The sequence below is a fragment of the Vombatus ursinus genome, unplaced genomic scaffold (assembly GCF_900497805.2).
Source record: "Vombatus ursinus unplaced genomic scaffold, bare-nosed wombat genome assembly UNPS02009205.1, whole genome shotgun sequence".
Classification (NCBI taxonomy): domain Eukaryota; kingdom Metazoa; phylum Chordata; class Mammalia; order Diprotodontia; family Vombatidae; genus Vombatus; species Vombatus ursinus.
This window is the reverse complement of record NW_020948983.1, coordinates 51,220,600-51,235,008: the sequence shown is the minus strand read 5'-3', so window position 1 is coordinate 51,235,008 and position 14,409 is coordinate 51,220,600. Positions and strand designations below refer to the sequence as shown.

The following is a 14,409-nucleotide window of genomic DNA, read 5'->3' as shown; positions in this document are numbered from 1 at the left end:
TTTTCAGGTGCATGTATACACACACGCGCGCGCGCACACACACACACACACACACACACACACAGATGTTTTTCCAGTCAGCTGATTCCCATCTGATTGTAACTGCATTGTTTCTGTTTGTGCAAAAGCTCTTCAATTTGTATAAATGTCAATTTTATCTTTTATGGTCATCTCTGTGTGTGTGTGTGTGTGTGTGTGTGTGTGTGTGTGTGTGAGTGTGTGTGTGTGTGTGTTCACAAACTCTTTCCCGCCCAGCATTTACTTTCAGTAATACTGAAATATTGAAGTAGCAGTTAGTAACATCTCAATAGTTATAATTTGGTACCAATGTGTTGTTACAGGATTTGTAGAAATTTTTTTTTAAGATGACCTAAAATTTAGGTATAAAGTTGAATAAAGATTATTGACAAGAAATTGACCTGAACATTTCCTGGTTTGGGCTTCTTTTATAGTTTTTACTGCCATACCATTTGATAACATGCTATACTGTAACCACAAATATTTATGCTAACACACTGTGAAAAGACTTTAAGTGCTTTGAACTATAAAACAGACATTGAAAGTCCTTTAGGCATTTCTTGCTTTTTCATTTTTATGTCATTAAGAAGAAATTTGAGGTTATATCCCAAATATATATATATATATATACATATATACTGCTTCATATGAACCGATTATTTCCATCTCCTGATTTTATGACTTTGCAAGACTGTTCCCTATCCTTCAGATGTTGTTCCTTTTTTATTTCTGCCTCATAGATTCCATAGATTTGATGGCATATTTAAGACCTTTCCTGATCCTCTCCTTCTACCCCCTAGCTGCTGTGTATCTCTCTCCAGCCTTGGGGAAATCAGTTTGTTATTTCCTCTTTATATATGTTGTATTTACTTACTTTGATATATCTTATTTTCCCATGGTAGTAGTATCTAGCATAACCTATAGTGGTTGCTCAGTAAATGCTAAATGAATGAATGGATATTTAGATTTTGAACAAAAATTTGATTTTAATTTTCTTAAGATACATGTGTGGGGAGACATTCCAAATTCATTGAAAGGAACCATGCAGAATTTGGAAATCTTTCACTATATTGAACTGAGAGCTGATCATCTTAAAAAAAATAGAAGGAAAATCATTGATATGGACTGTTCATGACCTGTCTATCAAAGTATCAATTATTATTAATAATAACAACAATAATAGTTAGGATTTATAAGGTGCTTAAAAGTTTGTGAAACTGTTTACATAGATTATCTCATTTTATCCTCACCACAACTCTGAGAGATAGGTGCTATTATTATCATCCCATTTTACCGGTCAGAAAATTGAGGCAGACAGGTGAAATAACTTACCCAGGGTCACACAGCTAGTAAATATCTGAGGCCATATTTGAATGTGGGTCAAACATTCTGTTCACTGTGCCACCTAGCTGCCTTTATTGCATCAGTAATTCAGTTTTGATAATATAGTTGTAAGCTAATTATTAATAATTTTTGAGAAGTCATAGAGAGCAGAGGAGGCATCAAAATATTAGAGTTGAGAACATGCCCAATTTTTCTAAAAAGAGTATTGCCAGTGCATTCAACAGTGTACATTACAGCAAATGGGTGTCTAGTTAATTGGGTAAAAATGAAGCATTAGCCAGTAAACATGGATGACTTGTAGCTGATTCACCATTTTATTTGAGCTAATTTAATATTTGTTTGGCTTATATTCTTAGCCACCTTATAATGAAAACATGGATGTATTAGTAAAATGTTACAACTCTCAACAGTTTTTAGATAAATCAGTTTGAAGTTTTATATTTTAAGTGAATTACTAAGCAGTTTGTAGATTAATAATTCTTGTTGGTGTACTATGGAGCAAAATTTTCTTGGAAAGAAATACAAGGTGGTTATATGTGTAAGTTGTTTCATATGAGGAATCTAATAGGTTTTTTTGGATACCATTATTAAAAATTATTTTCTTTTAGTTACATTTAAGCCTTTCCTTGGGTTCTGGTGGTGAAGAATCAGACAAAGAAAAAGAGGAAATGATTGCACTTCATTCTGTCAACCTGCTGTTGAAAAGCATAGGTGCTACACTGACTGATGTGGATGACCTCATATTCAAGTAAGCATTGTTCTCAAATAAACTGAGAACTCAGAAGGCTACATTTTACTAGTTTATCTTTTTAATGATTAATTTTCATTTATCTGTACCATTCAGAGCGCATATTGATAACTTGGAAAAATGTTAGCTGTTGTTACTTATACATAAGCATTTCATTCCCATTGTCATCATACCCATATTTAAGCTGATTTTACTTGAACAGAAAAGGTATGTGGTGGTTGAGAATAGTGACCTTAAATTGATTAATTGTTTTGCTACCCAGGTAGTATAATATCTTATTCTAGAAGTTAACTGACATCATTCTCACTAACAAATTATAAGCCATAGACTATGTTTAAAGTGTTGAAAATCAGTTTTAAGAGAAATGATTATTTCTTTCATATTAATAACCAGTTATTGAATTAGGACTAATGTTTTTCCCTTCGTTTACTTCTTCATTCAGAAATCAGCCCCTGTAGATTTAGTCAGGTTACTTTGAAGTGCAGGGCTGATAATGAGAGATAAGGAAAGCTCAGATCTGTTCAAAAGGTAAAGAAGTTTAGGTGAATTGATGGATTCAGCCCATTGTGTTTTACCCAGACGAGTCTGGGGAAAAAGCGAATTCTCCCTTTTGTCTAGATTACCCTAGAAGGGGTAATATTAGTATAGATAAATCTCTCTGACCAGGACTGAGTGATCAGAGTCATAAGATCCTCATTAGAATAAGCCCACCTAATTATAATATTCAGTCTCTCACTACTTGTTAACCAGTCAGAGTTGATTACCACCCTCAGGAAAACCTACTCTTCCAAGGGCACATATGGTCAAGGGGGTTCCACGACAAGTCTTTGGCATTTGAGAGTGTCACTGAACCCTTTTTTTAATTATCGTTAGCATGATTAATAAAATGGTTAATTACCCAGAAACTATATCTCTCGAACTTTATATGTCACAGGTTGTAGAAATTCGCCAAGGTCTATTTAGTAAAAGGAACTATAATGTATACAGTACATAACCTTTATCTTAAATACACTTCACTTCAACAAAAACTGTACTAGGTGCTATGGATTTGAAAGTGAAAGAAAATGAAACAATCCCTGCCCGCTAAGAACCTTATGGTCTAGTGTAGAAATCAAGCCATTAACATAAGTAGCTGTAATGTAATTTCCTAGGAAAAGACAGTAGTGTGAAAAAGAAGTAGCATAGTATAGTGGAAAGAGGAATAAAGTCAAGAGACTTAATCCTACCAAGAACAAGTTACATAATCTTTTTTGAGCCTCAGTTTCTAAATCTGCAAAATGGGGATAATAATATTGCCTCATGGGATTAATGAATGAATGAGTGGAAAAGCATTTATTAAGGACTTACTATATGCCAAATACTCAAACACTACTAATCGTTGGGGATACGCATAAACGTACAAACATACTACACATACATACATACCAAACGTACACATACATTTATCTCTTATTTCAGCCAGTCACCAAATCCTGGTGAGTCTTCCACCATCATGTTCCTCAGATTTGTCCATCTTTCTCTGCCTTTGTCTTTAAATTTCTTCTGCCCCTCATTAGGCCTGGAGGCTCATGACTGGAAGTCTGCAGCTTCTTGTTATTCTTTTGGCCTGTGATTTTTATCCCAAACAATCTTGCATTAAGCTATTTGTACAGTCTTCCTTAAACATCACGTTTATTATTTCTTTCCTGCCCAACTTTACCTGCTAAATTCTTTACCTGTCCTTCAAAACCCAACTCCAGTATCTTCTGTTCAAGAAAGTTTTTGTTGATATCTCATGTTAGAGGTAAGATGCTTTCAGACCCCACAAAGCATTTAGTTTTACACCACTAGAGCATTTTGTTAATATTGTTTACTATAGTGTTTGTGTTAGCATCATCTGCCTACTAGAATGTAAGTTCCTTGAGGCCAAGGACAGTGTCTTCGTCATAGATTTAGAGTCTGAGGATCTGATCCTAATTTAGGCTCTGTTATTTAATAAGCTGTGTGATCTTGGTAATTTTGCTTAATTTTGGTGCCTCATGCATCTCCCTATTATTGACAGACTAACTCATAGACTGGTTACAACTTATGATGGTGGTGATATTTCCATACCAGGATGGTCCCTATAATAATTAAATACCAGATTCTTTTTTATATTCCAGTATCCAACATCATATCATGTCATGTCACATCATGTTGTATTTATATTGCATCACATTATCACGTCATGGCACATGCCATCACACTTCATGCTGTATGTCACATGTCTTTGCATGTAATGCCACATGTAGCTGCATGTTAGTGCCAGGCCATAGTGCCATCACATGCCATGCACTGTTACATCGTGTGTTGTCACATGTCATGCTGTGGGATACCTTATGTCAAGTAATTTCCTGTTTCTGTCTGCCACATGTCATCACATGTCATATGCCACCACATATAATGCCACGCAGCATGTACCACATGCTGTCATCTCATGTCATCACAGTCATGTCACATGCTCAATCACATGCCATATCATGTCATTTTATATTACTATGCTATTTATATTGTATCACATTACTCTGATTCTCTGCCCAATGCTTTTTCTAATGCCTTCTACTTTGATCCTATTATTCACCTATATTTTGTTTGCTCAGGTAGACTATGTCATGTCATATGGCATTACATTTTACAGTGTAATCACATGTCACTGCATGTGATCATAATTCTGTTGAATAGCATGTTGCACGCCATATCACATACCATCAATAGATCATGTCACATCATTATCATGTTGTGTGGCATATTATATCATGTCACATGTTAAAGTATATAAAAATCTTCAAAAACTCATTTGTGTGACATGTAGGCAATCCCTGCCCTCAGGGAACTTACATTCTAATATGGGGAGATGAGAATACAAGGCATATAGGCTAGGGGTGTGGAGGAGGGGATATTTTGGTTTGTAAAGTTTAGTGGTGTAGAATGATGCACCCTTTCTGAAAACAGTTACAGAATTGACTTGATTATACACTATTCACTTCCAGTGAGTAGTTCCAGAACTGAAAGTGGACTAGGGTAGGGGGGTAGGGGATGAAGGGCCTAGTTGTCAGGAACCTGGGAATGAAATGAAGCCTGGATTAAGCTGATCCTAGTTATAGTGGGTGATTGAGAGAACCACTAATAAGCAGGCAGTCATTCCCCAGGGCAGACGTTCCAGTCATGAAAGGGTTAAGGCTTTCATGGTTGTTTTCTGCTTCAGAGCTGTGGTGGCTGGTAAGGTGGCTGGGGGTTGTTGTTGAAGTGCTTAGGAAACCTTTGAAAAATAAATACTGTTATTGTTATGAGAATTCCTAGAAGAATTGATAACTTCTCACTTGGATGTGGGAGGATGCAGATATTTTCTTTGCTCCGGACTTAGAAGGTAAGGACGATTTCCAGAAGGCAGACGTATGAGAGAAGTTTTTCCGACATGGAGGATGAAGCAGAAAAATGCATGAAGACAAGAGAACAGGTGGTAATCTTGCAACAGTGAATGCTGCAGTTTGGTGCTTCTTAAACTGTGATATGAGGTCTTGACCCACAGTTTAAGAAGCCTTGTGAGAGCGAGGGCATAAAATGCATGAAAGTGAATAGTGTAAAGACCGGAAAAGGTCACTTTGGAGCCAAATGAGGGAGAGAATTTGAATGCCAGGCAGTGGCATTTGTATTTCAGTAGGAGATATTGAAAGTTTTTGAATGAGGAAATGACATGATCATTTATTAGGATGACTATTTTGGCAGCAGTGTAAAGGAAGGATTAGAGAAATAGGAGATGATAGGTAGAAACAACCAGTTAGGAACCAGTTAAGTGACTATTGTGGTGGTCTAACGCCTTAATTTCCTTACTTCCTTATCTGTAAACTCCCCTTGCTCACCCAGTGAATAAGTGGTAGACCCCAGATCTCCTGTCCCACACTTCATTGTTATTCCTACCGATTGGACATAATTTTAATTCTATATTTCCTTAAAAGATATGGTTATATCACTTTCTAGCAAATACAGCAACTTAAACTAGGGTCAAAGAGTTTCCTCAAAGTCCTTTATAGAAGATAAGAATGATTTGTAATTAGCAGATCAGTTGTTTTCATGTAAATTAGCACTTACATAATTGAGTGCTTGTAAATATTTTCTTAAGATCTTCTGCTTTCTATGAAGAAAGGGTTCCTTAAACAGAGGTAAATTTTAACCTAGTTTCTCCTTAAATTATCCTAAATGCTAGATTAGTATAGTCAAGATGAGATTTTCCTATAGAATTTAGTTCAATATCTGTTTATTAGTGAAGATAAATATCCTCAAGTATAGTGCTTCTCAGGCTGTAGATCAGATTTTATTTCTCCTAAATTTTTTATAAGAATGAAATACTGAAAAGGTAATTTGGAGAAATCCATAAATGTTTACAGTGGGAAATTGTCAAATTTGTATGACCATTTTGCAAAGCTAATTGTTAAAAAGTTTAAGTAATCAAGACTCTAGCTGTATTTAAATTAACTATCAGTTACTAAGAATGACAGTTCCTCTGTGTACTTCTTTTTTCAGACTTGCATACTACGAGGTTCAGTATCAGTTCTACAAGAGAGATCAGCTCATGAGGAGTGTTGTCAGGCACTACAGTGAACAGGTAATTTCTGACTCAAGAGAACAGCAAATGTACCCATTTTCATTTGCCCAATAGGCTAGGCGACTACCTAATTATTTACTTGGTCCTTTGCTTGAATAATAAATTTCTCATATGTAATTTTTTTTTCAATAAAATGTTACTTCAGGATATTTCTTTTATTGTAGTTAGAAGTTGGGTACCTCTCAGGCTCCGAAGGCTCTAGGGAGTCGAAGAGTAAAGCCTCCTGGGAATAGCTTGAACCTGAAAAGAATCTAGCCCCATAAGTTATACGAGGGGAATCCTATAACTCCATACCAAAAAAAGACTGAGGCATACCTAGAGTATTCTAGCATGAGGTTTGTGCTCAGGAATGTATATTAACTACCTAGAGTTTCTTGGGCACTATTTCTATACTCTATGCAACATTTGTTATGCACTGTATGTAACATACTGTAGATTTCATTTGCTTGTGGCACTGCCATTCTACTTCCTTTTTGCTCTGATTTGCAAATATTGCCCATCTTACTTTTCCATTCAATTGAAATATTTAGCTTAACTAGTACTGTTGTTTTTAGAAGTATGTAATGTGAACAAATAACTGCATGGTCCATATTGGCTCTTTTTTTATTCTTTAGTTTTTGAAACAGTTGTATGTCCTTGTATTGGGCTTAGATGTACTTGGAAATCCATTTGGATTAATTAGAGGTCTCTCTGAAGGCGTTGAAGCACTCTTCTATGAACCTTTTCAGGTATTTCATTCTATTTGTTTTGACCCCAGGCATAGTAAAATTGAGTTTCTACTTCACCTTTTTCTCAAACAGAAATAGGACTTTAAGTTTGACTGAATTAATGAAGCACTCAAAGGGTTAATTTATTTTGACAGGTTTAAATTTGCTTTCAGCATTACCTGGGCTCTTTAAAGGAGCTAGTAGTACTTACCTTTAGGGTAGGTATTCTTAACCCTTTTTGTGATATGCTCCTCTTTGTAAGTATGGTGAAATCTATGTATCTGCTCCAGGATTAAGGTTTTTAAATGTATAAAAAAAAAATACATAGGATTAGAAAGGAATCGAGTTATATTGAAATACAGTTGTCAAACTATTAAAACACCAAGTTCATATTCATGGACTGCAGGCTAAGAACCCCTTTCTAAAGATTGTAAGAAAGCATAAGAGTTAGAGAAGATAAATTGGAAAAAATGAGTTTCTGACATGTCAGATTTGAGTTTACACTCTTGAGTCTTGATGTCAGCACTGTGTTGCTTCACCTTTCCCAAGCCTCTCTATTGAAAAGTCTAACTTCAAATGACTGTTTCAGGCAAGAATTGTGTCTCCTGTGCTTTCTTCCTTGGGGTGTGCTTAAAGTATATGATGTTAAAGCCTTTGACTCTGTTGTTGGACATGTTTAGGTCTTTCACAGAATTTGACAAAATTCTTTTAGAGATAAGGATGGCACAACCATAACACATACTCAGTAGATTTACTTCTATGAGTGGAAATATAGGTGAGAAGAATGTTAAAACATAGAATTAGATGGAATTTTCATTTTTTTGAAGGTTATCTCTGGAAAAATATGTATGTTTTTATTAGTCCTAAAAGTATGAATAGAGGCTGTTTAATCAAAGTGTGAGACATTAAAATTTAATTTTTTAATCAGGGAGCTGTTCAGGGCCCTGAAGAATTTGCTGAGGGGTTAGTAATTGGAGTAAGAAGTCTCTTTGGACATACTGTAGGTATGTGTCATTTGGTTTACTCATTATAGTCACAGTGATATTTTATGATAAAATTTTCATATTTAATCAAACTGAGGTCTCTTTTCTACTAGCATCTCTTGGTAAAAAATACTTATTCTCTTGCCTTTACCTGAAAGATAATTTTAAGATAGCAGTGGTTCTTCCTGTCACTCAGCTGTCCTGAGTTGATCCATCTTAGAGAGATTTAATATGATCAGCAAGATAGTCAAATAGTTGCTAAATATAAATTTTTCTAAATCAAAACCTCAAAATAAGTGAATTGTATTAATTAACTAAATTAACATGTGCAAAGTGATTTTTAAACCTTAAAGCACTATATAAATGCAAGCTTTTAGTAGTAAATTTACTATTATCATGATTATGATTATTATCAACCAGGAATAAAGTAATTTCACCTGAATCAGCAAGATAATCAGATATAACGCCTTATGCAAGGTTAAAAATCTGTTAATAAGTACTTAGAGCTTTCTTCCAGCATTCCTACCTCCAACCAACTCCAAGGTCCTATCTCATGGCAGTGACCTTGCCCAGGCATGCTCAGCCCTGCAAGAAATGACAGACACTGGTTTTGCCCAGCCACTTGAAGGAAAAGTGAGGAGAGGAGAGGAGAGGAAGAACATAGAACTAGAGCTCCTTGAGGGCAGGGACTGTTTGATTTTTGAGTCAGGGTGAGGAGAGCCTTTTGGGATAAATGAGCGTCATACATAGCAGGATAAGAGCTTAATCATACTTTTAAAGTGTGAATTAAATAAAAAGTTTGATAAAACCAAAGAGAATGGCAGAATGGATAAGAAAACTATATCTAACAATCTGTTGTACACAGTAAATAAATGTAAAAAAATAAAACCAGGAATTCATGGGGATGACAAAGAAAATCTAGAACTGTGCCAAACTGTTAGAGAATTTCGAGCTGAAAGAACTATGGCATCTTGTGAATGGAATCATTAAAAAAAATGCTTGTTGTCAGTGTCACATAGTACTTTAATTTAAAAAAAAAAGAATATTGCAAGGCCAGAGAAATTATAAGTGAAAGTTAAAAAGCAGAAATACTAAACATGTTCTTTGTACATCTAACCATGTACAAATCACGACAATAAAAATTAGTAACTAATAGGGTACACAAGCAAAAGACACAGGCATAATTGGGGACAACGATGACATCCTGAATAATGAATGGGTTAAAGAACAAAACAGCAGCTAATAACTTTATTCAAGAATGATAAAGATAGATAACCTATGAAAATTTCTAGGATGTAGCTAAAATAATTTTCAGAGGGAAAATATCTGCCAGGACATATTACAAAAAATTGAATATGGAATTTTAAAAAATCAGAAAGTAAATAAATCTGAAATAAAGCTAATAGAAATTTTGAAAATTAGAGGAGAGGGTGGCTAGGTAGCGCAGTGGATAGAGCACTGGCCCTAAAGTTAGGAGGACCTGAGTTCAAAATCGGCCTCAGACCAAACACTTGACAGTTACTACTTGTGTGACCCTGGGCAACTCACTTAACCCCAATTGCCTAAAAATGAATAAATAAAAAATTAGAGGAGAAAATAGATAAAATGGAAGATAAAACAAGTATAGAATAATCAAAACTAAAAGCTGTTTTTTTGAAGATTAACAAAATGGATAAATTTTTAGCTGAAATGATTAAAAAAGAACAGGACAAAAAACAAAATTACCAGAACAAAGATGAACAAAATGAAATCACAACAGAGAAGAAATTTAAAAAATTATCAGAAACTATGTTGCACAGTTATATGCCAGAAAAACTGAGAATTTAAAAATAGTGAGGATTATCTGCAAAAAATATTCTAGATTATTTTTCTTCCTAATGAATTCCAAATGGATTAATTAATTTTGCATATTGCTAAATATGAGACAGAGTCTTGAAATAATTACATTTTCTTATTAAGTATCATATATTGCCATGTAAGGAACTATGACTTCTTTTGTGTGTGTGATTTAAAAAAACAAACAAACAACTTTTCATTTTGTTTATGCTAGGAGGAGCAGCAGGAGTTGTGTCTCGAATAACAGGTTCTGTTGGGAAAGGTTTGGCTGCAATTACAATGGACAAGGAATATCAGCAGAAACGACGAGAAGAGATGGGCCGTCAGCCTAAAGATTTTGGAGACAGCTTGGCCAAAGGAGGAAAGGGCTTCCTCAGGGTATTATGTTCATTTTGGATCAATATTAAACTTGCTTCGCGGTAGTTATTTAATAATGTGAGAGCAACAGGAGAAATCTACATTTTGTGTATAAGTGTTAATAAATTAAACCAGAGTTTGTGTTGGGAAATGATGAGGCTGAACTTGCCACACTACTTGTATTGTATACACTGCCTTTGTTAGTTACTTTCTTCTTGAGGCGAGGACTGGGTGTTTATATCCTTTAACCAGGCTTTGCTAAAAGAATTAAATTTTAGAGACAAGGCTGAGTGCATAGCCATAACCAGTATACTTTTTTGCTTTATTTTTAGTTAATGTTTCATTGATTCACTTAGGTTCAAATTAAGTGTGTGGTTTATAACAATTTTACTTTAACAGTTTTTATAGAGTGGAAGGACTTCATGAAAACCAAGTTTACTTTTAGTTGATGCATGAAATTGTGTTAATGGGAAAGGGCTAGCTATAGGATCACATAAAGCCTGGGTTTATATAACAGCTTTGATGTTTGCTGGTTTGACCTTGGGCCAATCATGTGCCCCCTCTAATCCTCACTTTCTTCCTCTGTAAAATGGGAATGTTATAATATTCATAGGTTTTTTTATGAGAAGAAAGCACTTACAACACTTTGTAAACTTTGGGGTTATCCAAATGTCAGCTGTGGTGACTGAAGGACTAGCACAGAAGTGAGGGATTAGGTTTATTAGGGTTGGTTTCAAAGTACAGAATTAGGACTACTGTTAGGAAATTATCAGGAGCAAATTTTTGGGAGGCTTATTGCAGCTCAAGATGAGGGAAAAAATTTAACTTTTACATCTGTCCACAAATAGATAGGACTGCTTCAGAAATTAATGAGTGATTTCAGCTCTTTTCACTAAATCGTTATATTTGGATGACAGTGCTGTGGCAGATATGATTTTGGTGATGATGGTGGTGGTGATTTGATGTCTGGCAGTTGTCACTATTCATGATACTACCATATACTAAACAGAAAAGAAAATAGTGATCAAGTGGATAGTAGTCTGATGTCTTTTATAAAACATAAAACTCATAGAAAGATGAGCTCTAAATAGGTGTATATCCGAGATAGAAAAGGTCACATCATGAACAAATTAGAGAAACAGGCAAAAATTACCTATCAGTTCTATGAATAAGAGAAAAGTCCATTATCAAATAAGGATTAGAGAGGATCACAGAAGATAAAATTGATAATTTAATTACATAAAATTAAAAAGTTTTTACATAAGCAAATATAATAAAGCTAAGGTGAAAAGAGAAACAGCTGGGGAAAATCTTTGCAGCAAATGTTTCTGATAAAGGGCTCATTTCCAAAAGATATAAGGGAACTGTTCAAATTCGTTAAGACAAAACCATTCTCTAATTGATAAATAGTCTAAGGATATGAACAGACAGTTCTCAAGGAAAGAAACTCAGACTATCTGTAGCTACATGAGAAAAAACTCCAAATCACTAATTGGAGAAATGCAAATTAAAGCAATTCTGAGATCCTATCTCATACTCCTCAGAGTGGTAAAGAGGACGAAAAAAGAAAAATAATAAACATTGGAGGGTCTGTGAGAAAATAGGTGCATTGATGTATTATTGGTAGACTTGCGAATGATTGCAACTATTTTGGAAAGTAATTTGGAATTATATACAAAAGTTACTAAGGAGTACATGCCATTTGACCCAGGCCTATCCCCAAAAGAGACCAAGAAAAAAAAATTCTTTTGCACAAAATTATTTATAGAAACTCTTTTTGTGGTGGGAAAAAACCCTGAAAACTAAGGGGATGTTTATCAGTTGAGGCATGGCTAAATAAGCTGTGGTATATGAATGTGATGGAGTACTTTTATGCTGTGAAAAATGAGGAAAATAGATGATATCAAAAAGACATGGAAAGACTTATATGAACTGATGCAGAGTGACATAAGTAGAACCGGTACGGTTTATACTATTGTATCGTATTACAAAAAAAGAATTGTTTTGAAGACTTTAATAAACTAATGAAGAATGAAATGAGCAAAGCCAGGAGAATAGTTTAGACAATGACAATATTATAAAAACAACTTGGAAAGCTATAAGAATTATAATCAATACAGTGGCCATTCATGTTTCCAGAGGACCAGTTCCAAAGCATGATGACACATAATTATTATGGAGAAGTGATGGATTTAAGGTTCAAAATGACAAACGTGCACATATCATATATGCTATATATATAATATATAATATAGTTACAATCACTGGGGTATTTGTTTTGCTTGATATAAGAAATTTATTTTTTCCCTTTTTTTCAATGGAAAGTAGTATGGAGTAAAAATAGATTTGTTAATTTTTTTTTTTAAAATAGAGGGATGGGGGGTGCAGTAGATGTGAAATGGTGCATGTACTTTCAGACAAGATTGCTGTGTTATTAGTTTTACTTAACTGTTTTACTTTATTATGAGACCTTTTGCAAAGTTCGATATTAGACATTAAATGTCAAAGATCTTATTTTTATGGGGAATATACTCTGTAACACCAGGTAACTGTCTTTAAATGTTAGCAGTTATATCCAAATAATATCTGTTAATAAAATATATACTTAAAAATGAATTTAATATGGCAGCAGAGACCTCTGGTGGTCATTTAAAGTTAAGACAACTTTAATTGAATATGTTACTGATTTCTCTTTCAGGGAGTTGTAGGTGGTGTGACTGGAATCATTACCAAGCCTATGGAAGGTAGGATGAAAATATTTCTTTAATGAACCATGTTTAGAAACACCTTTGTATGCTATGAGCAAAACAAATTTCACTTACACTTGATCTTGATTGAATTGACTGAATACTAGTCCCAAACTGAGAATACTTTGAATATTATTCTCATGCCATGAGCTCAAAATTCTGTGAGCACACACAGAGTTGATTCTAATTATGTATATTGTTACTACTTCAGTTACTGAAGTAAGGATGATAATCCATAGGATTTTGATAATTCTCCTCCTCTGGCTCAATCTATTCCTATTTCTGGGGGGTAGGAGGGTTGAAATGGTTGCTAATTCTTCTACTTTTGAAGCATAAAGAAGACAAATTTCCTAATGTCTTCTTCAACTTTGCACTCTGAGCTGGACTCTTAGGTTGAATAATAAAACTAAATTTATATCTCAGAAAGGTCATTTCTAAAAGTTTGCTTTATTAACCAATTCATTATTTTATTCTGCATTTTGTGGATACAGAGTTGTGTTGTATTTTTTAACTAGTCAAGAACTCAGTAATTAAAATAGATCTTATTATCTTCTGTTTATCTGAAGGAGCTAAAAAGGAAGGACCAGCTGGATTCTTTAAAGGAATTGGAAAAGGACTTGTAGGTGCTGTTGCTCGTCCAACTGGTGGCATCATTGATATGGCCAGCAGTACCTTCCAAGGAATTCAGAGGTAAAAAAATATATATATTTTAGAGGAGAATGTGATTTCTTAATAAGGTTTTTAAAATGAGTGATTGTACGTAGTTATTTGAACAAAGGTCATGTAGACCAAAAAGCTTATTTTACATGGGGCTCATGTGTTTAAAAATGAAGCAGAGAAGACTGAAGCAATGGACCACTTCTTTTTTTTCAGATGTGTGGTTATTAGCCAGTAAGGATACAGCTAAATAAAGCCCTGAATTCACCAGTATCCAATGTACCAGCATATAGAAGACTTTAGCTTTCATAACAAGGAACTAAACATACTAACAACCACAATTTGATGTTTGACCATTTTAGTATGTGTGAGAAAATGCAGATTAAAACTG

General features: G+C 34.4%; 1 protein-coding gene across 1 annotated transcript in view; it reads left to right on the top strand.

Moving 5' to 3' along the window:
- VPS13C (vacuolar protein sorting 13 homolog C) overlaps positions 1-14,409 on the top strand; it is a 182,176-nt gene that overhangs the window by 153,450 nt on the left and 14,317 nt on the right. The window contains exons 72-78 of the mRNA XM_027851985.1: positions 1,971-2,110; positions 6,650-6,731; positions 7,346-7,459; positions 8,367-8,442; positions 10,472-10,635; positions 13,313-13,358; positions 13,928-14,051. Of these exons, the coding sequence (XP_027707786.1) occupies positions 1,971-2,110; positions 6,650-6,731; positions 7,346-7,459; positions 8,367-8,442; positions 10,472-10,635; positions 13,313-13,358; positions 13,928-14,051 (746 nt within the window). The remainder of the gene's footprint in view (positions 1-1,970; positions 2,111-6,649; positions 6,732-7,345; positions 7,460-8,366; positions 8,443-10,471; positions 10,636-13,312; positions 13,359-13,927; positions 14,052-14,409) is intronic.